The sequence below is a fragment of the Rhinolophus sinicus genome, linkage group LG14, assembly GCF_036562045.2.
Source record: "Rhinolophus sinicus isolate RSC01 linkage group LG14, ASM3656204v1, whole genome shotgun sequence".
Taxonomy (NCBI): Eukaryota; Metazoa; Chordata; class Mammalia; order Chiroptera; family Rhinolophidae; genus Rhinolophus; species Rhinolophus sinicus.
The window spans coordinates 30,592,095-30,617,662 of NC_133763.1; the positions used below are offsets into that span (position 1 = coordinate 30,592,095).

The following is a 25,568-nucleotide window of genomic DNA, read 5'->3' on the forward strand; positions in this document are numbered from 1 at the left end:
CACTGACTTGCCTTCTTGGGTACTTTCTCAGGAGGCAGTGAAGGGTGTGGAGTTATAGCTAGAATGCTACGCCATACACTTCATCCCTGGAACCAATTCACTCATATGTTAACCCCTGATAAAGTTTTACAAGAAGAAAATAAAGGGAAGGAGTAATTTAAGGAAATTTCACAAAGGAGAATATTATATATTCTTTTTCTTTATGATACTAAGATTTCCTTTACAACATTTTTCAAGTCATAATTATAAAAAGTTATTAACCATGGAAATGATGAATAATTAGTCACAGAAAAGACAGTTCCTCTCTGAATCAGCAATGATTGCTCTAAAATTTCCCATTGGAGATTACAGCTGATTTGCCATGTCTCCTGGGACTGTCTTCACCTGAACAAAACATTGCAGAATTTACTACAATGTGAAATGGAAGACAGGAGTCATAGAGTAACTGCTATAAAATTAAGAATAAATTATTCCTAGAGGTTAAAAAGTTAATTGGTATTTTTCTTTCTTACTAAAAGGTCATAAAATGTACACTGAAAGATCATGTGTATGACACAAGTTCTACATTTAGTCACTGGCTTTTTATTGATCCTTTCCTAAAAGGATTTAAGGTAAAATGTTAGGCAAATATTCCCAAAGGTACAAAGTATGTTACTTTAAGAATTGCTGATCCAATCCCAGTTTAAACCTAATATAACAGAGAAACAGACAGATAAAGGAAGAGGATAGGAGACATGACCCCAAATACAAAAATAAACCTACATGTAAACCTACATGATCACAAAAATTTGAAAGGAAATGTCACCATACTCCAAGATAACTTGATCCTCCTCATGAGAAATTCTAATATTAGATTTTTAAGTCAATAATTTTAGCCTCAAATGGAAGGACAATTCTGTTGCCATTTAGGGGGGAAAAAAATCAGTTGTATGAATCGTCCCAGTCCCAGGACAGATGTTACTCAATTAAAGTTTGTTTTTGTTAGTGCCAGTTCGTAAGCTTTGGGACAGTGAGGGATGATAATCGAAGACTCTAACCATTTGTTGGCTGTGACTTCCTGTGCCCAATTGCATTCACCTCCTCTTCTGCAATGGTGGAGTACAGTTTTGAAGATCTTTTCCCTTTACTGGAAGGCTTGTCACTGTCATGATCTGAATGTCTTTTGTAATAATCTCCTCTTTGCACTACTGAGGAAAAGGTATTCATTTTACCCTTTATATCAGCAAATATATCAATGTGTCAACATTAATATTAAAAAGCATTAACATTAAAAATTAAATATCAGCTTACCCACCCCACTTAGGATTCAAGGAACCTACAGTGTTGGTCCTGAATAGATGCACCATCTTCTACAGACTTCAACAGCCAACATTATGGAAATATCGTGCAAAATGAGGTGAGCTCTGAGTCTGCCCCCAAAAGGTATTAAAAAAAGGCCCCAATGTTACCATTTCGATTCCAGGATGGATTAATGAAAATCACATTATTATGGATTAATCCCAAAGAATCACAGTAATTTACCTGTTTCAGAAATTAGTTGGGCACACTAGTCCAAAGGGAGGCACAGAACAAGGAAACGAAGTAACCAGAATGAATAATGTACAAGAAAACAGGAATGAGCACATCAGTAACACTTTTTTAAAGAAAAAGACAGGTTTCACAAGTGGCTCTCTATTCCTGGGCCAGCTTAATGGACAAGCGATAAATGAACCGAAGTCAAAATCTTACCACCTTGGACATTACAAATTGTTCTCCGACCTCATGTATATTTTCAGGCCAATTTCAATACCAAGTGATCATCAGAATGATCCTGTCATTGACTTATTCTGGATCCCAGGTGGAAAAGTGATGGACTCCATAGCTCTATACTCCCTACCATTTACCTGGGAAGGTGGAGGCATGAACCATTCATAATGTTTGGTATTAGGGGGAGGAAGGGAATCAAACACCTACCCCTGAAGCTCTGAAATGTTTGAGGAGAAACTCTCAGTTTTAACTTCCTGGGGAAAGAACACGTGGCGTTTTCAAAGCAACTTAAAAACATGCTAGTGGCATTTAGGATGTCACCCACTTTGTAAACTACAGAGGCTCTATGATACACATTCTTACTCATAAGGCTGGTAGGTTACTCTAGGCCTTGTTTGAATCATACAGGCATCTAGAAAACATCAATTTAAAAATGTTATTTTTCATTCAACCTTTTGACTTTTCTTTAATCCTTCCATTATTTCAATTGCTTTTGACAAAATGAACATTCCTACTTAACCACTTCCACCCATCCTCCCTCCCCATTTCTCTCCAACAGGATTCCTTCAGGCATTTTTCAAAGCTTCTCGTAAGTGAAGACAAAAAGTCAGCAGTTGCAGAAAGAAGGGAAATGAAGGTAGGTATGGGGGAGGGGCTCTGTGGCACAAGCAGGACTGTCAGGGACACTTGCTGGTTCAAGTCACTCTGATCTGGCACCACCAAAGGTTCTTCTTTCTACACCAAGACTTCCAACGCCTGTGGTTGTAACACAGAGCCCTGTGTTTATTTACCACATGTGATAACACATGCCAGCCACCTTTCATAGCTTTGGTTTCTATGTGTGATGGAAGTGCTTTATCAGCTTTGGTCAAAACCCCACCATCTTTTATTTTTAGCCAATAGATGGATGAAACTTGTACCCACTCAACAAATCTGCAGAATGGAGATGAGAAAGCAGGCAGTGTTACTTTTTTATTAGACTCTCAAACTACAAAGACAGTACTCAGAATTACTTCCTAACTTCAACCAAGACTACCATCCATAAAATAAAACTGGCCAATGTAGGAAGATGTCAGAGGCAAGAAGCCAAAGAATTCTAAAGCATCAAACAAATCTGAGATAAAACAAAGCAACTGCAATCCACAATGAGAGCTACCTGGACACAGTGATGACTTGTATGGCTCTAGAATTTCTTTATAGGTGGGGCTTAAAACAGCAATCACATTACAACTTTCTGAAGGACAGAACCCAAGAGTCGACTGCACTTAACAGAATGAGGAAGGTGGGTGAAAGAGATAGTGAGGTGCTGACGCCACCCAAACACGCCTTACCTCCACTCATCACCACTCCTGATCTGCCTCTAGGAGATGGCATGCACATCCCAGGATTATCTTGCTCTGCTCCTGCTCCACAAATTAGAAGGAGCAAACTGGTGCAATGATGCTCTGAGAGCATCCATGCAGGTGCCACACTGCTGAGAATGAGCAATGTCTGATCCCATGACTGAGCAAGCACAGAGACCACAAGGTCACTCAGACCTGAGCAGGCTGCTCCTGAACCATGGCAATGGTCATTTACAATCAGGGGAAGTGTTTCTTGAAAATAATGAAACCTGGGAACCTACAAGTAGCACCAAATGAGTCACTAAATAATGTTTAAGGCACTCCTGATATACTGAGAGCCAGTGCTGGAGCATCTACTGATCACTGTTACAAAGACGTGAGACCTCTGTGCTGGTATCTCAGTTATGCTTTTCATTCTTTGTATGCAGTCCTTCTTTAAGATCCAATGTTATCAATAATGTTGAATTGAGTTTCTGAACTAAGAAACTGCTCTGGTACCAAAATTTAATCCTAGGAGTGCTGACTTAAGCAAAAGCTAAGATATTAGTTATAAGTCCAGGATAAATTCCTTTCTCCTGAAATGACTTTCTTTGGGGAGAGCTATCCCAGAGAAAAAACATTTCTTACCTTCCTGGGAAAATGTCCTGGGGCTGGGCTGGGGGCTACCCTGGCCTTCTGTTTCCTTGTCTGAAGGAACTTTTTTCAGGACGGGTGGAAGAAGGGCAACTTTAGGGGAACTCAGGCCAGGTGGAGAGTCTGGGACATCCTCTGTGGAGACAAACACATGAGTCAAACTGTTCCACAAACTGGACTGACTTCAGCTTGTACTACAGGGCTACAATAATCAAAACAGCATGGTATGGACAGAAAAACAGACACACAGACCAATGGAATAGAATCAAGAACACAGAAATCAATCCACATAAATATGGACAGATAATTTTTGACAAAGAAGCCAAAAACATACAATGGAGGAAAGGCAGCCTCTTCAATAAATGGTGCTGGGAGAACTGGAAGGCCACATGCAAAAGAATGAAACTAGACTGCTATCTGTCACCACATACCAAAATTAATTCAAAATGGATCAAAGACTTAAGCATAAGACCGGAAACAATAAACTACATAGAAGGAAACATAGGTACTAAACTTATAGACCTTGGGTTCAAAGAGCATTTTATGAATTTGACTCCAAAGGCAAGGGAAGTAAAAGCTAAAATAAATGAATGTGACTCTATCAAACTAAAAAGGTTCTGCACAGCAAAAGAAACCACTGACAAAATAAACAGGCAACCAACCAAATGGGAGAAGATCTTTGCAAACAACGCCTCGGATAAGGGGTTAATATCCAAAAGATATAAGGAACTCATATAACTCAACAACAAAAAGACAAACAATCCAATTAAAAAATGGGCAGAGGACCTGAATAGACATTTCTCCAAAGAGGACATACAAATGGCAAATAGACATATGAAAAAATGCTCAGCATCACTAATCATCAGAGAAATGCAAATAAAAACCACAATGAGATATCACCTTACCCCTGTTAGAATGACTATCATCAACAAGACAAATAGTAACAAGTGTTGGAGAGGCTGTGGAGAAAAAGGAACCCTCATACACTGTTGGTGGAAATGCAGATTGGTGCAGCAGCTATGGAAGGCAGTGTGAAGGTTCCTCAAAAAATTACGAATAGGATTACCATATGACCCAGCAATCCCTCTCCTGGATATCTACCCAAAAAATCTGAAAACATTTATCCGTAAAGATATATATGCTCCAATGTTCACTGCTTCTTTATTTACAGTGGCCAAGACATGGAAACAACCAAAGTGTCCTTCGATAGATGAATGGATAAAGAAGTTGTCGTATATATACACAATGGAATACTATTCTGCCATAAGAAAAGATGAAATGCTGCCATTTGCGACAACATGGATGGATCTTGAGATTATTATGCTAAGCAAAATAAGTCAGACAGAAAATGTCAAGAACCATATGATTTCACTGATATGTGGTATATAAAACTGAAAACAACAAAGGAACAAGACAAACAAATGAAGAAACAAAAACTCATAGACACAGATAATAATTTAGTGGTTGCCAGAGGGAAATGGGGGAGGAGGGTGGTAGATGAGGGTAAAAGGGATCAAATATATGGTGATGGAAGGAAAACTGACTCTGAGTGGTGAACACACAATGTGATATGTAGATGATGTATTACAGAATTGTACACCTGAAATCTATGTAACTTTGCTAACAATTGTCACCCCAACAAACTTTAATTAAAAAGAAAAAGAAAAAACATAAGTTGGGTTATTCTTTCAATACAGGTGACTAATAATTTTTGAAAAGCATTGAATTTTTCTGGCCAGGAACTAGTTTCATGTTTCTGCTCAGTGAAATAATAACATCCACAAACGACAGAGAGAAAAATAATGAAAACAGAAGAAAGGTTAAAATCTGCACAGATGTTAATCTATCTTGGAGACACAGAATTCCAATGAGCTGATATTTGAAAATTGGACTGGAAGTGAACTAACTGTTCCTTCTGCCTCAAACACAAAAGCTATTTGGTTTTCTTAAAATATGTACAATTGATAACCCATCACCTTTATCTGCTGTCAAATCCACTAAAGTGGTCACAATATATACACACACACACGTATTTGTGCATGTTGGTACATGTACTTACATACACATACTGACACTACTACGAATAACTTGGAATCATGGACTTTTACAAACAGAAAGGAGTTTGGTGATCACTGTACAAAGAGATTAAAGTACCTGCTAAGCTATAAAGGTGGCAAAATAGCTAGCACTAGATCTCTAGTCTCTTAATTCTAAAGGCTGCACTGTTTCACTCTAATTGAAAGGATTTATGCAATCACCCTCCTTTCTCCGCTATTACCAGCAAGGTAATTCTCAATTTGGCACTTGTGTGCGTGTGTGCGTGTGTATGTGTGTGAGTGTATTTGAGTGTGCAGAAGAAAACCTCTAGCCAGGTCCTCTTCAGCCTCATATTTCCGATTCAGGTGTCCTACGTGCTTCACTACATAAGCAGGGATGTGTCAAGACACTGAAAATGACTACCTATCTCGACAATCTCTCAGAACTGTGGAGAGGAAATGAGACAGTGTATTTGAAAATGTCTCCTGAATTCTCAAGCTCCATAAAAACATAAAAACATTAGCTTGTTAACATACTTCTCAATATAGTAAGTACTAAGAACACTAAGAAACTAAAATAAACGCTCTTTGCAATAAAATACTGGGAATCCAGCTAGTTTTATATTCACCATTAGCATCTGAGGAGACAAAATACTCCACAAATTAGATTAGGTTTATTTCATAAGTGCTGTTTCTTTACTTTGGACTAGAGACACACCTAGCTGATGTAAATGCCTGCCTGTTTTTGAGTAGTCATCATTTAAAAAAAAATTTTAAACTATTTTCTTTGCCTTCATTCTCCCCAGTCTTTGTATTATGAAGCTATTTTGTGTCCACCAAGAAGTTTTTGTGTACCTCATTGTAACGAACTTTGGTTTGTGAAAAGATTTGAGTAGAATCAGAAATCCTTAGTGATCTGCTTCAAGGGTTACTTGAGGTGACTCCAGTGTTCTCCTTTCTCTGTGGCTTCTCCTTGAAGACCGTGCACTGGATTACTTAAGGGATCAACGGGCTATGAAGACCAAAGAGGATTAACCAGGCTGGCTGCATGGTGAGTGAAAGAAATGTTTGAGAGAAAATGGAAAAGATCCACAAGTGGAATGAGTTTGGTAACTTGCGACACTGTCTTTTTTCTCTTTCTACCCAAATCATCTGTGTATTGATGAAAGACTATGAGGAATTGGGTGTCTTACTTTCCATACACATGCCCCTTGGGAAGAGCCCAGGAGAAGAGTGGTCCCCACCTACAGGTGGTAGAAACTGGCTGCTACTCACTACCTGTGTGCCTTGGCAAACCGAGCATCTCTGTGCCTCACAGTCCACATCTGTAAAATGAGCTGTAGTGGGGACATTAGGGGACATTAGGAGTTTATCCATATAAAGCACTTAGAACAGTGCCTGGCACAGGGTTGGGTGTTCAGTTTAGACTAGCAGCAATGACGATGACAATGACGAGCATAATCTGACTGTATCTCTATCCTTATTTGACTAATTTTTATGGGGGAATAAAGTGAAGAGGTGATATGGGGTTCACTGTATTATCATTCTACTTTTGTATATGTTTAAAATTTATTATGATAGAAAGTTGGAGAGAGAGAGAAAAAGACCTTACAGTGAAAAGAGGCAGTTGCAGGCGAGAATAAAGCAGAGCCTAATCCATTTCTAATACTTTTAAGTTTCTTCTGTCATTAGGTTTGCTAAACTTAGAGTCAGGCAATTCTTACTGTAAAGGGCCAAATGATAAGTATTTTAGGCTTTGCACGTGAAATGGCCTCTGTCGCAACTCCTTAACTCTGACCCTTGAGCACAAAGCAGCCAGAGTTGATGTGTGCACACCGGGTGTGGCAGTGCAGTGACAGTGCATTTACAAAACAGGCCCACAGCTTGCCAAGCCCTGTTCTAAACCCTAAGTAACTCACAGATATGAGGTAAAAACAGAGGAAGTTATTCTTTCCCTGTTTGTGTCCCTCATCCTTAAATGGCAGCCTTCTGAAGGGTCTATCTACCCTGGAGAGAGGTTTCAGAAAGCTACCTCAAGAACTACAAATGTGTCAGTATAACACAAGACTGCTTTTCCAGTCTCACCCTGTAGCTTGTAGCACTGAATGCAATGACAGTCTCAGACTTGGTGGCCTTGCTGCTGAATAAAAGAACCTTCCAGCTTTTGTCAATTCCACAGCCTCTGGCAGGCTTCTCATGACTCCCTCTGCAGAGCCCACATTCACAGGCAGCTCTGGAAACCATCTGCGGATTCCCATCCCAGCTATCTTGGGAAGCCACTGTCCTCGGTGTCACTCCCTGACCAGAAAAATCCTTACCAGGTCGTAAGGCAGTTCTTGGTTTTTGCGGGATGGTGGGCCGTGCCGCCAGGCTGGGCTTGGGGGACTGCAGGAGGGGCTTTGGGCTGGTGGATGTGCTGGAGGAGCTCCGAGACCGGGAGCCCATGTCCACTTTGGGGTCTGCTTTGGCATTCTTTTCAGGGGTCCCCAAATTGAAGCGGGTTTCCGGAAGACCTGGGTGCAGTTTAGGCACTACAGTGAAAATGGGTACAAAAAGCACACTTTATCCTAAAAATCAAAGGTGAAAGAAACTAATCATGTGAAGCTAGGAAAAACCTGGCACAAATTGCTGAAATTGTTTATTGTCATTTCCCATTAAGCATATTTTTAGAACAGAAATATGCTGGTGGAAGACTAAAATTCTTCATAGAAAATGGACTTGATGGTACTCTTCTGGTCACCCCTGACTACTGCACAGAAGACAAGCACTGGATAGTGTGCAGGTCCATATGAATGTGCAGAGATAGTAGTTCTTAATGCACTTGCAGCAGTCAGGTCTTCCCTGGACCTGGCACAACTGTGGGTGCCACAGTTCTGGACAATAATCAGTGAGGGGTCCAGCTGCAGGTCCTGAGGGAGGAGGGCTATGCCAATGGCCATAACCTCATGGTTAGTGAGAATGGCTCAGAAATGTCATCTTATGCCCTGCCTCTATCCCTTTTGCTGCCTTAATTTAAACAGATGACTGGCAAAAATAAGCCTGTTAAATATGATTTATATTCCAACTCTTGACTGCATGAAGATACTAATGCATAAGAACTTCAAAACTTCAAAACAGCACAATGAGATTTCTAACATGCAATTTTCAAGTTACTCTCCAGTTTCCATCTAAGGTATCTTATTCTTTTACTATACCTGAAAAGTCAGAGGGACAAAGGACTCTAGATATTTATGGAATATTCAAGCTGAAAGGGAAGAACATTCTCTCATATCAAACAAAAAAAGCCTCCTTGCACATACTACGTACGGCTTGTTTTTTAAAAACATCAGCCATGTCCCCAAAATGTCCTCCCTCCTCAAATGCCCATAGTTTGGGAGTTCTTCTCAATGCAATTTCTTCTTTTTAGGAATTTGAAAGGTATCCTATCCAGGCACAAGGCTACACTAGTGATGGGAGATGTGTCCCTAAGTGGAGCTGGGGCAAGAGAAGGAAAGTAGTTTTCTTTTAGGTCAAAACTGAGAACATACAACACAGCAGCCTGTTCTTGCCTCCCTATCTTTATTTTTCTCTTATCATGTGCGACTCCTAGAACCAGAAAGAAAGTGTTTTTCCTAAGGAGGTAATGACAACAGCCTGCTTACCTGCCCCACCTCCATCCAACCGTTCTGTGCTGCTCATGGCCAGGCTGGAAGACTCCTGGGAGATGGTGTCATTCCCAAGTTTCTAAAAAATTCAAGCATCCCACGAAGTGCATATTTATTAAAGTGTAAGAAAAAGAACAAAACAGATAATAAATGGCAACAAAGAATGCCTCCTTAACTCTATTGCTGTTACACTGATGGTGTCTGACCTCTGTCTCCCTGAAGTTCTCAGGACAAAGCTCTGAGGAGCACCTTCTGTTTGGTGTTTACAATCAGGGCTCCGGGGCCCAAAGTGCGGCCAATTCCTTGGATGCTCCCCACAGGTGAGAGGTGTGTGAGTCTGGGGAAGCCGGTGGGCTTAGTGATGCTTCCTGTTTCTCTTGTTGAACTGCTATGTGGGCTCTGCTGCCCCTGATGCTCCCTGCGATGTGGCTACTGATATCTCTACAAATTTATAGGACCCTCTCCAAATTGGTTCCAAAAATCAAGTTTTAAAAGCAGTGGAAACCTTTTCAACTTTGATGTACAAAATTGGTAAAAGAGGCCCCAAAATGGGCAGGGTCTTCCTTGCCACTGAGGCAGAGCCAAAGGACACAAATCTGTTGTTTAAGAGGCAAAAACAGGAGACCAGGGTGGAATTAATTTCAAAAACCCACAAACTTCAGATGGGAAGAGTTTGTGATGGCAGAGATGGGGAGGGTTAAATGCCACTCTCTTAGGGTAGGAACTGTAAGGATAAAGCTTTGAGTGTAGGTAGCTGACTAGGTGGCCCCAGAAGAAAAGATGTGGCTTCTAAGCATTCAATGCGTATTACTCTCCTTTGTTAATAAATAATAGATGCCGTATCTTCATTTCACAGTTCTTTTTCTTGAAATACACATATTAAAAGTGAATAGTATAAAGAGAATTACTCAAGAGGAAAGTGAAGATGACATATATATTTTATTAATGGTATATTTACCACTGATACTTATGTTGCTAACTTTATAAAGAATACAGTGATGGAATTTTAGGGGAAAATATTATAAAACTAATTAAAAAAACTTTCTCTTATTATTTTATTATTGAGATAGAATGAATACTCCTGATGGTTCAAATTTTAAATACTTAGTTTTATCATTGTTGTTGTTTTAAATAGACACTAGATGGTGCTGAGATCACTGGTATAAGCCTTGAACAAATAAAAATACTAAACCGTAAGAACTTTGCCATTTTCAGCCTATTTACATATCAAATTCCAAAGCACATGGGAAAAGCCCTGTAGCACTTCTCATCTTTCTACCAAAAGGCAACTGTTCACCAACGGAAATAGTGATAAAATAAACTGCTCATTGGTGAAAACAATACATTAACTGTTATAAGGAAATTCTATAAAACAGATTAAAATATAAACATTTCTTTGGGCAGTTAACATAGGGTTATATGGTACCCCCCTCAACGCTTCCCTAAGGTTGGAGGTATTTGTAACCAGGAAATTGCTACATAACAGAGGTACTGAAGGTAGAACTATAGCGGAAAGTTGGTAAAATCATGTGGGAGGCAAGATTTAATGAAAAAATGATCATTTGGAAAATGATCATGTAAGTAATATAAACAGCCCTCCCCACCCTGGTATATAGTTTACCATGTACTTTCTGAAAATCAAGGGTTCATTAAGGTGAACTGTTTCATCCTGATACTTCAAATAAAATCAATGTGCAATTTTTGGCTTTTTGACTTTTAAATCTGGAACATTGCAAGGAATTTTTAGGCTTGTAAAAGAGAATAAATTATGAAATAAGTGAAAAACAGATCTACTTTTCCATAATTAGAATCTGGCTTCAGTATTTTTATTTGTCTCTGTCAGTTCTCCTATCTCTAGTCACCCTCAAGTTTCCACTGCAATTCAACAGACTCAGTCTTTTCCCAGATTTAAGCATTTCTCTGGAACTGCTGCCACATACTTCTACAAAATGCACAGGAAGCACCTGGGCAGGTACAGTCAACAACTTACCTCAAATGCTGTGGCTCTTGGGAAGAGGATGGCCCTAGTGCCAAAGGGAAAACCTGGCCCTGCCTTTGTGGTCAGTGGTCTGGGTTCTTTACGAAAAAGTCTTTGGTTTTTGGATTTTTATTTAACCAACAGGCTATTTTTCTGTACCTCGCTCACCCATGGGGGAGAAAACCCAAAGACAGTAAGTCAAAAGGGCCCCTGCCTTACCTTGTGTGCACAAGCCGCTCTCCGCTCCTGCTTGGCCTTCATCTCAGCCAGCAGACCACTGCCCATCACCTGGACCCCGTACCTCCGCCCTCCCTGTGGGCTGCCCTTGCTGTCATTGCGCTCCACCTTCCCCATGTCTTCTCCTTGACTTTCTTCAAGGGAGTCAGGTGTTTTTAGATCCTCTATCCGTTCAGAATTGCCATTGTGCTCGGTTGGCTTCATGTCCTTCCTGGGTGTATCTATGGCTGGACTTCTAACCACCCCTTTTGGTGAGGAGGGTTCTTCTGTCATCAAGACCGTTAGTGGTCGCTCAGATTTGGACCGGGATTTGATTAAATTGAGAAAGCCACTTTTCCGAGAATCTCGCTTTTTCTTTTCATCGCTTCCTTCACTAAGCTCATGAAAATCTGAGCCTCTTGTTGACGATCTCCTGTGATTCAAAAGAACAAATACTGCTGGTTTTACTGTAATTCAAGTTCAGCGACAATCAGTCAAAACATAAATGTGAAGATTGCTGCTTATATGGCAATCATTCTGAAGCATTTGAAAAAGTTGATGAGTCATTGCACTTAGGAAATTAAGAGGAAGGTGGAATATTATTATCATATCCATAGGTGAGGAGACTGAGGCACAGACAAGCTAAGAATGAGAATCTGAAGATGGTAGGGCTGGGAGCAGAGGTGAGTTTTTTTATATTTAAGTGTTGTAGTCAACAGTCAAGTGCCTCTCCACTTGTAAGAACTTCCAACAAAGCTGGCTGCACTCCAGACACAGGGGCGGGGCTGGGGGGGTGGGGCAGAGCAGTGACTGCCTTATGTAATTTGGTGCACAATGAAAAGAGCTGGATTTCCCAATAACCCCCTAAAATCCTTCCATGTTATCATTAGATAACATCTGAAATCCCACCCTTGGTGCTCAACACAAAGACTTGGATCCTTGCTTAAATGTAATACCACTGAAAGAGGCAACAAAATGAAGATAGACAGCTTTGGCAGAGGACTGTCAAAAAGAACATTCAGAAACTTGGGAACTAGATGGGGAGAAAGTGGAAATAAAGTGGGCTGAGTGGGAGGCACTGTCACAGTCTTGCATTTAAAGTTGGCAGATTGAACACGGTTAGCTCCCCTGAGTTCCCTGTAAAACCACTGCAAGAGATAAAAAAAAAAATAATAATAAGGTATAAACCTCAGAGAAAAGGCAAAACTAACAAAGTTTGGAAGCCAGAGTAGTAATGACTTAATCTGACTTAATCTGGGAAAACTGACCACTAAAGCATTAGTAGGAAAAGCCCAGAAACAAATGGATTTCATTAGTGCCCCTTCCATTTCAACGTGACAGAGAAAAGAATGTTGCAACCATGAAACAAGAATAGCAGAAAAATGTGATTGCAGAAGTGAAAAAATCAAGATTGGAAGATACAACTGAGGAACTTTCGCAGAAAGTGGGGGGCAGGGTTATAAAAAAAAGAGATAAAATAGGAGAGAAGAGGTAAAAAAATATGAGTGGATTAATAGAGGAAACACATAATTTGAATACTGAAGTTTTAAGAAAAAGAATATAGAGAAAAAGGGAAAAAATTATGAAAAATAATTTTTTAAAAATTCCAGAACCAACGGATGTGAATTTCCAGATTGAAATGACCCATTAGTGCCCAGCAAATGGGTTAAACAAACAAAAAGAGTTAGCCAGAGCATTATCATCACAAAATTTCAATATACTGAGAACAAAGAGAAGATCCCAAATGCTTCTGGAGAAGAGGAAAAATATCAGTTACAAACAAAGATCAGAACTTAAGATGGCATTGGATTCATATAGAAACACCAGAAACTAGAAGATAAAGGGATTAGGTTTTCAAAATTCTAAGATGTAATGGATTCCAATCTAGAATTCTATACCTACTTATACTACTAATCACAATGAAAACACATGAGTTTCAGAAACTCATCTCTCATGCTTCCTTTCTTAGAAAGCAAGCCCAGGAAGTGCTCCACCCAAACTAGGGAGTAAAGTAAGGAAAAAGATAGCACAGGCAAAGGAAATAGGAAAAGGGCACAGGAAGGAGGGAAAGGAAGCCCCAAACAGATGAGGAAGGGAGACCCCAGTATGACAGCAGTGGAATGGGCCTATAGGTCACAGTGGAGTCAGTCAGACAGCAGTGAAGGATGGTCCAAGAAGATGAAACTGATGAAATCCCTTTACTGGAGATTCAGAGGATCTGTCGGTGATAGCAATACAGAAAACCAAGCAAATGAAAATGGGACAATTATTAACTCCAGCGAAAATACAATGTTGTCTAGGAAAGGAAATGTCATAGTATACATATAACTCAGCTATGAGTATTTACATGGCTATAATGAAGTCAACAGTCAGTATTGATAGAACCAAAAATTTAGATATAACTAAGTTAGAAGTTAGAAGATGGGGAGAGGAAAGAGTGTGTGTGTGTGTGCGTGTGTGTGCATGTGTGTGTGTGTGTGTCTGCATGGGTCCGCTGGGCTGGGCTGGGTGGTAGAGTGTGTAAGACTTAAATTATTATTATCCTCTATAGTTAAGAAGTCAACAGTTATAGTTACTATCTAAATCTGAAAAACAGAAGATAGAAAAAAAGAAAAAAGAAAAAAATTATTAAAGAATATGGAAGCAAAGTAAAAAATAAACAGCTAAAGGAACAGAAATTAATTGCATCTGGGGAATAAGGAAAGAAACAAGGAACTTTTTTTTGTTGTTGATAAAAAGCCTTGTAGAACATATGACATTTTAAATTATAAGTGTATAAAACTTGGATTTTCGAACTTTCTTCATGTTATTTCATGGTTTTATCTATGCCCAGCCCTTTACATATCAAACTGACAATATCTGTTTTTATATACCAAAATGAAATAAAACAAATCACAACTCCTAGTAGATCCTATCACTATATGATGAAAATTAATGTATCTAGTTCTATTTGTACTGAAACATAATAGAATCCTCCTAGTGCAGTGTCTTTGTAGAAAGCAGATTTTATACCTTATAAAATATACCCAACTTGCATTCTGAGCCTATTAAAGAAGTAGCATGAACGGTAGAAGAAATCACACTAGGGCAAGTATAACAGCACACAGGGCCCTGGTCAAATGTATACAGACCTTTCCACTAACTAAATATCCATTTCTAAAGTTTAGAAAGAAAAGAGCCTACAATGCTATCTGTAGTTTATATGGACACAGGCCGAGGTCATCTTCATTCATTCAACCAATAGTGACTGAGGGCAGACTACATATCACAGGCTGCGTCAGACACTTAAGTTAGAATGGAAAATAAGACCCACATTTGCTTCTGAATAACAACAACTGTCCATGAGAAAAAAAGACTTGAAAACAAATCATTAAGAGGAACTTTCCCATTTTGCTCTATTTATGTTGGTATTGCTCGACATTTTAACATTGAGAATCTGTTTACCCATTCCCTGAGTTGTATAAACAAACAAGCTCTCCAAGGATTATGTATATCCTCACAGATGTGTGCAGAGGATGAAAAAAAAAAAAGCATTGAGTCAGCTTTAGAGAAAGAGCAATTAACTTGGGGGTCAGAGGGAGCAGTTACGGGAAAGCTTCAAAGAATAAACGACATTTAGGTTGGCTCCTGAGGCACAGCAGAATAGAATTTTTCTTAGTATGCCAACCTTCAAGGCCAGTGTCAAAGATAAATGACTGGGTCCAGAAGCTTACAACATTCAGTAAGTTGCACTGTTTTGGATATAAAAATTCTACCTTGCCATCCTGCTGAGTCAAGATAATGCACATCAATGTATAGAATGGGCTGGTTTCTTCCATACCTGTGATTGGCCTGCCCACCCTCGGCTTATCATATGGTCTAAATTCCTTCCTGAATTTGGTATCTCAAGGTGAAGAATACTTCATAGACACAAATTCAGGTTAAGAGTGTATTTTGGGATGGATCTACATTTAGTTAGGGATTTAAAAACTTGGTATCAATAGTCTTAAAGAATATGGAGTTTTATGTTTTAGTTAAACAACTGTTAATAAAAGTACCACTAAGTCATCTTTTAAGAAAACTCCACTTAGTAATAAGAAAATGCATATGGAACATTTTAGAGGCTAACTCTGAAGCCTCTTCATTTATTCTGTTGTCATTTTGACACTTTCTGTTGAGGTTGTGTCACCTAGCAATAATGTACAGCCCTCCATATATCAGATTATGCACATTTAGATATAAGTAATTTCAGCTGTCAAAGTTCACTGCCAAGTAATAGAATCATCCAAGTGAAACATTTCGGGATGGTACGTTTTGTGGTCTGTTTTAAAATAGCATGATGGGTCTCAAACTTGAGCATGCTCAATATATCCCCTGGAGGGCTCTTTAAAACACAGAATGTGGGGCACCACCTCCAGAGTTTCTGATTCAGTAGGTCTGGGGTAGATGCTTGAGAATTTGCCCTTTTAACAAGATCCCAGATTATACGGATGGAAAGTGATGTTGCTGGACTGGAGATCACATTTTGCAAACCATCAGAATAGTAAATTCCATTAAAAAATATGTATATACACGTGTGTGTGTGTGTGTGTGTGTGTGTGTGTGTGTGTGTGCGTGTGTGTGTAAATGAGCCTTAGTATACAAAGTTAATTGTTAGCTGTTAGTAATTTAAATGTGAATTAAAGAGTATTATTAGTAATGACTCTGAACTCACTTAGAATCCATTTTGGTCACCTTCTTGGTGAAAAATTCATCTACACCTTCATCTACTCTCCCCATAAGACCATTCTGTTCACCATCTTGGGAGACTATGTTGGCAGCATAGACCTGCAAACCAAACAGGTGTAAGGTTAATTGACATTCAAATTAATTCAGCAAACATTTATTGCTTGATTCAAGGCACTGTGATAAGGACGGTAGGAAGGACAAGACTGACTAAATCAGGGCCTTTATAATCTATTGGAATAGAAGTCACACGTACAACTGTGACAAGGGCAGAAAGAAACAAATGAGGGATGCACGATGAACACGAGGCCTGGTAGAGGACTAATGCTGATGGTGTGTCAGAAGCAGCTCAGACCTAACAGCTGTGAAGAACGGAGTGTTTCTAAAGGCACAAAATGGCATGGAGGCCTATGGTAAGAGAAGAGAGAATGCATGGAAAAATGAAATGCACTAAGTTTTGAGAATGGTGATAATACCAGAGGCCAGGGACCTGAGGTGTGTGCATGGGGTTAACTGCTGCGTTTAAATCCTGATGGATAGTAATACTGGCCACTCCAAACCCTCTCACCTGCTTTCTTTCTTTCTTGCTGGAAGAACCCTGATTTCAAGATGTGTATACTTTTTTGTATAAACCAAATACCCAAATTCTATTTCCTAGGCTATGATTGTTTACAAGAGCATGTGATACAATCCTGGTCAGAGAAATATTAGGGACAATCTACTAGGGGCTCCTGGGCAAGTTTTCTTGCAGAGGAAGGAATGTATTTTTTTCTGCATGTGAGGGAGGGTGTGATGTCTGAGCTGCAGCAGCCACCTGGAGTTCAAGAGGGGGCAAGCCGGAGGACAAAAGCCAAAATGCTGGAACAGAATGATGGAACAGGATGACAGAATAGAAAGGTGGACAACACCTGGGAGACTTCTGGATTTTCTGTTAGGTGAGAAAATAAATATTTCTCATAATTTAAGTCATTTCTCTTTACCTCTAGTTGAATGAAAACTTCCCAACTAATAATATAAGGACCAATGGTGAACTGCCTTGAATCCTACACTGAGTGTGGAATTTACTTAGTAAATAATAGGGAGCCCACAGAGAAGTGATGTGGCCCAACCTGTATTGTGGCCAGATAATTCCGGGGCAGCATGAAGGATATATTGGAGAAGCCAGGGATTATAAGCAGGGAAATCTGTTTAGGAACATAAATGAGACTCCCGTCTTTCATTTAATAGTCTAATCTAATCTGGAAGAGTTGAGAGACTGGGTAAGGACTGGAGAAATGAGAATAGAAAGAAAGGAGATGCTTAAGATGAGGTACAAGTTTCTAGGTTGGGTGAATGGAAGCGTGGTTCTGGGGAGCACAGTTCAAAGATCAGACTTGGGGAAGAATATGATGAGTCCAATTTCACACCAGTGTTTGAGGTGCTCTAGGAAGTCCAGGAGCAGGTGTCCAGCAAGGAATTGAAGCCCTGGGTCTCAAGAGAGAAGCTGGTGAGAAGTTATAAGGAAATTATTCACCAAGTTAGCATTTCTCTTTGGATGGACAACTCACAGTGAACTTACTCACATGTTTGATTTGTCTGTGATGGTGTATTAAATTAATGTTTTACATAGACATGTTGTGGGCCATTAGGGAAGAATATGTAACTTGCCTATTCTATTAGGCACAAGGACAAATTCTCATGTGGCTAGGACATCTGGTCGTATATATTGGTAGAGTGGTGGGAAAATTTCTTTCTGTAATCTTGATTTCGAAAGTCTCAAGTTGCCTCGGGGGAACTAGCTCATGTCAGCATATGCATTGTTTAAAGAAAGACTAATCGTTTGCTTTAAATAATTATCTACTTCATTCTCATTGGGAAACCTCCATTATGAAAATGAAATATATGTTTGAGTTCATGTTTGGGAAATGCTGAAATGTGAGCAGATAACAGACAAAGAACTTTGTGAAATGTGAATAATAACAACCATTACACCTCTCATCTGAGATAGTGCTTTATATTAGAGCAAGGCTTTCCTACATTACAAGAGTGCAGAGAATCAGCAAAGTTCTATAATTCAGTTAGAGAGAGAAAGAAGCTCACAAATAACTTTTATTTTGATTACAAAAGATAAAGTAGCACAGAACTTGCTTGTATTATCATTTCTCCTTTTGTAAAAGAAGGAGAATGAAATCTCTACAGTAAAAATAGCTCCGTAAGTTATAATGCTCGATGATTTACATGTGTTTGCATATTATTATTTCACTCCCACATCTACCCTTTGAACTGAAAAGGAAAGAGTTTTATTCTAGTTTTTGGTTAGTCACAGATCAAACAGTAGCTCAGAGGGTGAGTGGCGCCCACACAGAAAGAAGGATATGACCCCAGGGCACAGGGGCCTGACATGGGGCTTCCTTCTAGTGCACCCATGCTCTTCCTCAGAGGCTTCCTGTCAAATTCCCCTTCTCATTTTGAGGGGGAAAAAAAAGTTTTACTAACATAAAATTTCTCCTATCAGCCTTTTTCTCTTTCCCTGCTATGAAACAGAATTCATAACTTGGACAAAAGGTTCTCTGGGGATATGAAAAACATCATTGAGTATCAGAGATGGAGGGACAGAGGGCTCAACAATGCAGTCAGCTTTCCTGCAAGACAGGCTGGTTTTTAGAGCTGGATGGGATCTTATAGATTCCCCCAGTCCAACTGCATCATTTTAGAGATTAAAGAGACTGAGAGTAGAGAGGTTAAGAGCAGTCCAGTATCTCTGGGAGATCTTCAAGGAGATGTGGTTTAAAAGGTGTCTGTTAAACTAGGAAGCAGGAGGAGCTTGTCATTAGCCTGTAAGAAGAGCAGCAGAAAAACTGAAGACAAAAATGAAATGTAGTTTTCAAACAGTTCAAGGCCAAACATGTGCTGTTTTAGTTCAATTTCTAGCAAAAGGAAAGGACATGTAGATATTAGAAGTTCTCAAAATCCCGTTTAATCTTGGGCTTTTCTGTCAAGGAGAGTAAATTTCAAACTAAAAAGGGCAGCGTACCTATTGGAAAGGGGGAGTAGAAACCTCAGCCCTGAGCTGGTTGGACCCACTGCATTTGTGCTCAGAGAAGGGTATTTGCAAATGTAATTTTACTAACAATTGTCACCCCAATAAATTTAATTTAAAATAAATAAATAAATAAAAAAATTGGGAACCAGAATTGCTGTTGTTGATATTTGAGAAATAAAGAAGGTCGATTTGCAGCTCTAGTGTATAAGCAAATGCTAAAAGGATAACGTGTGATTGCTGTGAAGCTAAGCTGGTGATTACGAGGACTGAGGACAACTCAGACACCGGTGTGCGTGTTCCCTCTGCCGGGATTACTGAGATGAACGCACCAAGGAACACGGCAGCAGGTGTGCCTGAATTTTGACAAGGTAGCTGCCTAATTGCTCATGACGTCGCCATAGGTTGGATGGAGAGCAATGGGTGGGAGGGAAGGAAAATTAGGTACATTAGTAACTCTGAACAAATATACCCAGAGAGTGCTAATTAGTAAGCTGAATAATTATGGATTCTTAGATGCATCTATTAGTAAGAAACATGGAAAAGGGAGAACTAAGCAATCAATTCAGGAAATAAGGGACCCAAAGGAAGTAAAATAAAAGAAAACATAAAAATATGAGACAAAAATTAATGAACTTGAGAGGACTAATAAAACTAAAAGTTGATTCTTTGAAAAGGACTAATGAAAGAGACAACCTTGCAAAATTAAGAGGCATTAAAATATATTAGAAATGAAGAATGGGACGTGGCTATTGACATAGAAGAGATTAAAAACTTATAAGAATTCTATAAACAATTAAATGAACAATTAGTCTAAGTGGATAATATCCTAGAAAAACAGAAATTACCAAAATCATCTCAAGAAGAATTAGGTAGATCAATAACAAAAGAAAGCAAATCCCTAGTTAAGAAATCTATACATAAGCATCACGTGTACACACATCAAGCCCAGATGGCTTCCCAGGAAAGGGACAGAAAATCTCTGGTATATGCAAACTATTCCAGAGAATAGGAAAAGAGAGAACACTTCCCAACTAATTTTATAAAGATAGTGTATTTTGATGAATACTAGATAGATAGTCAAGAAAAAAATTATAGGTCTCTCTCATTGATGAACATAGATGAAAAAATCTTAATAAAATATGGTAACCAAGAGTGATGACACATTTGGTATCACAAATTGTTAAAAGTAAAAACAGTCAATATCTTGGCTTTGAGAATTCTGTCACCTGGAAAAGCTCTTTAGGGGCATTGGGGGTCAAGGACAAGCTCTAGAAAAGCTACAATAGACTTAGAGTGGACTAAATCTACTCAATCCTAGCAAAACAAAGAAACAAGCAAACAAAAACAAGATAATAATATTAAATGATTACTGCTACTAATCAGAAAGATAAGCTACAACTTCCTCCTTCTCTGCTGAAAAATATGGGTGACAGTGCCTGTGTGGTAGCTTCAGAGTTGTTACATGTGGAAGCACTTTGAAAACGGAAGCACTGTGAAATCCTAAGGCAGCATATTTTCAATATGAACCCAAGGGAAAGCAAGCTATGCCATGTTTCTCAGTTCACCAAGCCTCGGGAAGAAGCTAGATCTATTTAGACCCATGGCCATGATCCATTACCTAGGATATATCCTTGTGCTATAGAGTCCCAGGATGGAACAGCCTGGGATGTGCCAACTCTGTCACAGCCTTCTTCCCTTCTCTTCTTTGTTATTTAAATGTGTAAAGAAAAAAGTATGCACCATTCTCTTTCCCTGGGCCACTGACTTAATCAAGGGGAAACTTAAACCATCATTTCACATGTAAGTGTTACTGCTAATGACCCACCACATGGAAAAAACCAAAGAGGAACTATTTATTCAATAACCATCTAGAATCTTTCCCTATCTGAAAGGGCCTTTTCCTCATTTAGAAAGAAAAGGAAAAATGTTTATTCCTCTAAGAATATGTAAGAGTGCATTAAAAAGTTAAAACAAGTAAATCGAAAAAGAAAATAATGCACTAATTTTTTTTTCTTTTTTAAAAACAGATTCAAATGAGAGAAACACTACTAAAGTCTGATCCAGTAAGAATAAATGACTCCCCATGCAGATAATTTGTTGTGCCCTTTATTCATCGATGTCTTCAGTCATCCACTTATCATCCAGTAAGTATTGTTGAACACTTGTTATATTCTAAACCCAGATTGAGAGCCAAGCATAGAATCATGGATAATAAAGCACATGCCTTCCTACACAGAGTTCACAGACAAGGAGGGGAGAGTGCTGAGAAAACACTGTATGCCGAGAGCTGTAACAGGGTCAGGCACTGGGGATCAGGGCCTCCATGGAGGGTTGCTCAGGCTGTGCATTGTGCACAAGTCTGTGAAAGTGACCATTTCTGGAGCAATCACAGCCTCATGGGAGACAGGAAAGGCTTTCTGGAAGAAGTCTTGCCTTAGTGGAGATACTCAAGATGAGTAGTTATCAGCTTAGGAGGGGTGTGTGTGTGTGTGTGTGTGTGTGTGTGTTGTGGTGGGGGAGATGGGGACGCTGGCAGACTGACACATAGCATGGAGGAAGAGACGACAGGATGACAAGGAGGGAGGAGAAAGGTGAAGGGAAAGGTGGGCTTGGTGGTGAGGAGCTAGTGTTAAGGACCATATCCAGGTGTCTAACTTGTTAACTGGTGATGCTCCACGGGGTGGGGATAAAGGAGGAAGGGCAGGTTTACAGAGAAAGATCGGCTCCCAGTTTTGAAGCTGTTGATCCTGAGGTGCTCTGGGACATCCAAATTCAGGAGGCAGGTGGGTATCTGAATCTAGAGAGGGCAGGAATCAACAACAGGGAGATGGTGGCCATGAATTTAGATGGCACCACCCAGACAATACACTCAAAGGCCAGGCAGGGCAAACTGAAAAGGCATCACTGCAGAGGTGGGTGATAAGAAAAGAGTGGGATGACTCAGAGGCCCATGGAAATCACCTTTCAGCAAGGATGGAGCTTTCTGTGTCAAGTGACTGCTGAGACATCAAGTAAGATGACAGCTGAGAAGAGTCCACAGGATTAGGCCAGGAGTGACCTTGGCAGGGCAGTTTTGGGGGTGGGTAGATATAGAATAAAGAGTTTGGTGGAGTGACTGGAAAGTGTGGAAGAAAGACAATAGGCACAAACTTTTTCAAGAAGTCTGACTGTAAAGAGAGAAAAGACATTAGCTATAGAGACACACAGGATACATGTGCTCCTTAGCACAATTCAACCCTCTCCTGTAGTAGAGTGAGCTGAATGCTGAGTCACCCTGCCACTCAGATCTAGGTTATCAAAAGGAAAGGCACCAGAACAGGTCCGCACATGGGAGATGGGGGGTACATGTGTGCACTCCAAAATCAAATGCAAACAATTTCTAATTACAAATCAATTCTTTGGTACTTATTTTCTATTTTTTTACACTACAAAGACATCACCTGTTTTTCTCACCCATGTGACTGATATTTTTCTAAGGATGTTCAACTCTGTTCTGACTAGTTGGAAACTTTACAGAGTTGTCTTTCCAAAATTGTTTGAGCACCAAGTGGAGAAATTTTGCATTAATATCACATACAAAGGATCTATTTTCCCTAACTGCAAGCTTTCCTATTGTGTAGGACTCTCCAGTTTCCCCTAAGAAGGAAAGGGTGAGGGAGTTGGGGTCTCTACGGTTCACCTACCGCCGCTTGAGTGGGTTGCTGCTTCTTGTTCCGCTTTGGCCTTAACTTGGTGAAGTGTTCTAGCTTCTTTCCCTCTTCAGAGGGCAACTCAGAGATAAAGCCCGAGTTCCGCTTCTCTTGTCTGACAGAGGGGAAAGGTGGGTCTTCAGTGTGAATTGGCACCTCTTCCAGTGCTTTATCCAGATCAAACTCCATTTCTAAAACAAAGCAAAGCCCAAGACCCACACTTACTGCATAGAGATGGATAAAAAATTCCTAAAAGTAATTTGGAGTCTATCACAGAATAGCAAACACTCACTTGGCTCTCCTTCTCAATATTTGCTCATTTAAAGCATCCCTAAAGGAATCGGAGGCCCTTGTGGAGGGTGTTTCATGGTTACAAGGAAAGGAATAGCATTAGCAACACACTCACCGAAGGCCCTGGAAACTGGCCGCAGCATCCGGCTATGGATACTCTTCCTTTTGGATTTAGGAGTCATCTAGCAATAAAATAAAGAAGGCACTGAGACAGGTATTCAAACAAGACTTGCCTTTCAAACTTCAGAAACACTTGGGATCTGTTGTTTAAGCTCAGTACTTTTTTCACTTCCTTAGAGGATGATTGGTTCTATCTGATAGCCTGATTGAAAAGACTGAACCCATTTCTAAACGTTGACAATTTTCTCAAAGGATACAGCCAATGTCTTTCTTTTTTCCCCAAGCTCTAACCAGTCACATTTATTTACATGGCTGAAAGGAACAATGAGTAATACAGAATTTGACTCGGAGCTGCACACGAGGGTGTTAAAATGGATATAAAAAACAGGACTGTAAACATCAGTCACTAAAAATTAAAAACAATTATTCATAGGTCATTGTCACAGCAACATCAATGCCAGCAGCACTGAACTCTTTGTCATGTTAATGATTAACGCAGTTTAACTGTTTTGTTTCAGATTTCAACCACCAAGATTTCTATCTTTACACTGTGGGCAAAGATGGAAAAAGTTGCCATGATTTAGAAGTCTATATCTGCATTCGCTTCTCAGAAAGACATTTTTGATCCTGCTAGCCCTTTAAAAAACTGAGACCAAAACCCAAACCACAGCCAAAACTTAAGAGCATTTTTCTATTATTGATGTCAACTGTTGATTATGTAAAACCAAACCTAAGGAAGGTGTTTGCTTCTGCCTCCATAAGATCATTACACACATCAAAGCTAGAGGAAACCACTATCCTCACTGACACAAATTAGAAGGAGGAAACTGAGCCATGGAGATGATGGAGGCTACCATTCAAGTTGTCAACAGGAGCAATGCTGGGACAGACTCAGTTATGAAGGTCGGCCCAGTGTCCCATCTACCACAGCTTTCATTATCAATATACAGATGAATGGGTTTCAGGGATATTTTAATTGGTTTGATATTGGAAACTGGTATTTGTATAAACTAAGAGATAACACAACTGGAAAAACTTAGTTTGCAGACTTTTATTTAATAGGTTGTCCCTAAGGTTTTTTCAAAACAAACAAACAAACAAACAAACAAACAAACAAACAAAAAACCCCACAAGGTTGATAAACTTTCTCTGATTCAAATAATGAACTGGTTCATACTGACCTTTAAAGCAAACAACTTTATAGTTGATAATTTTATGCCAGTTTTAATAATAATATTCTTTGGTTATTATTTATTGTTGGAAGGAAAAATGATGAACAATTGTATTTAAATGTAGACTGGTATTCCTAAAGTATGCAATGGAACTTACTGATTTGGTTCTTACAAGGTTTTGTAAAGGCAGCCATCTGAGGAGTATCGACTGATAAAGCAACAGGCGTTGCAGGTTCAATAAAAACAGTCAATCCAAGTAACTGGAAAGGAATCCAGTTTCAAGGTTGTTCTCCTCAAAACTGGCCTTGCAGTTGGCTGAAGAAGGTAGGGAGTGGCTTGAGTGGTCTATTCATAAGTGAAACTTCTAAAAACAATTAGGTCTCAGGAGACATAAACTACCAAAATATATACTGTGTTTAGTCATTAAAATTTCTTCAGTTTTCTATCCACTTTGTGCACAACCATGATAGGTAAAAGGATCAAGAAGTAGCTTGGGATATAATTTTCAGCCAATTTATTTAGATAGTCATAAATAAATAGGAAAGAAGTTTTAAAATGCATGGAATGATGATGTCTTCCAAAATTTTTCCTGTGACTCTTGATTAGATTTTATAAAGACTGTTCATAGGCAAACATAACCTGGCTCACATTTCCCTATTTAGCCTTTACCAAATACGTGTAAAACACATGGCAATTATGACATTTCAAATATATTAAATTTTTCAATTATATGAAAAGGAATATATATAGAATTACATATAAAATACATATTATATAACATACATAAATAATATAAAAGATATATAGAAAGAGACTCATTTATAAACTGATGCCCACCTGTAAATGGGTCATTCAGCTCAAAGTAATTTTATAGACATATTGAGAAATACACAAAATCGTCAGGATTTTTGATGGTTCACATCAACCTATGGGGGATTATTTTGCTCTTCTTGGTCTTCTGATGCCTCAAAGCC

At 39.3% G+C, this 25,568-nt stretch overlaps 1 protein-coding gene across 13 annotated transcripts in view; it reads right to left on the bottom strand.

The window, feature by feature from the left end:
- CARMIL1 (capping protein regulator and myosin 1 linker 1) overlaps positions 1 to 25,568 on the bottom strand; it is a 351,277-nt gene that overhangs the window by 7,567 nt on the left and 318,142 nt on the right. For 3 of the 13 annotated variants that reach the window (XM_074319291.1, XM_074319286.1, XM_074319288.1), the window contains 8 exons: positions 23,418 to 23,484; positions 23,006 to 23,202; positions 16,290 to 16,402; positions 11,600 to 12,029; positions 9,400 to 9,481; positions 8,077 to 8,289; positions 3,717 to 3,857; positions 1,038 to 1,187 (listed from right to left, as the gene is read on the bottom strand). In XM_074319291.1, coding sequence (XP_074175392.1) covers positions 1,038 to 1,187; positions 3,717 to 3,857; positions 8,077 to 8,289; positions 9,400 to 9,481; positions 11,600 to 12,029; positions 16,290 to 16,402; positions 23,006 to 23,202; positions 23,418 to 23,484 — 1,393 coding nt within the window. Of the gene's footprint in view, positions 1 to 1,037; positions 1,188 to 1,521; positions 1,547 to 3,716; positions 3,858 to 8,076; positions 8,290 to 9,399; positions 9,482 to 11,599; positions 12,030 to 16,289; positions 16,403 to 23,005; positions 23,203 to 23,417; positions 23,485 to 25,568 lie in introns of those variants that run through there. The other 10 variants (XM_074319290.1, XM_074319289.1, XM_074319293.1 and 7 more) reach the window with 8 other exon arrangements.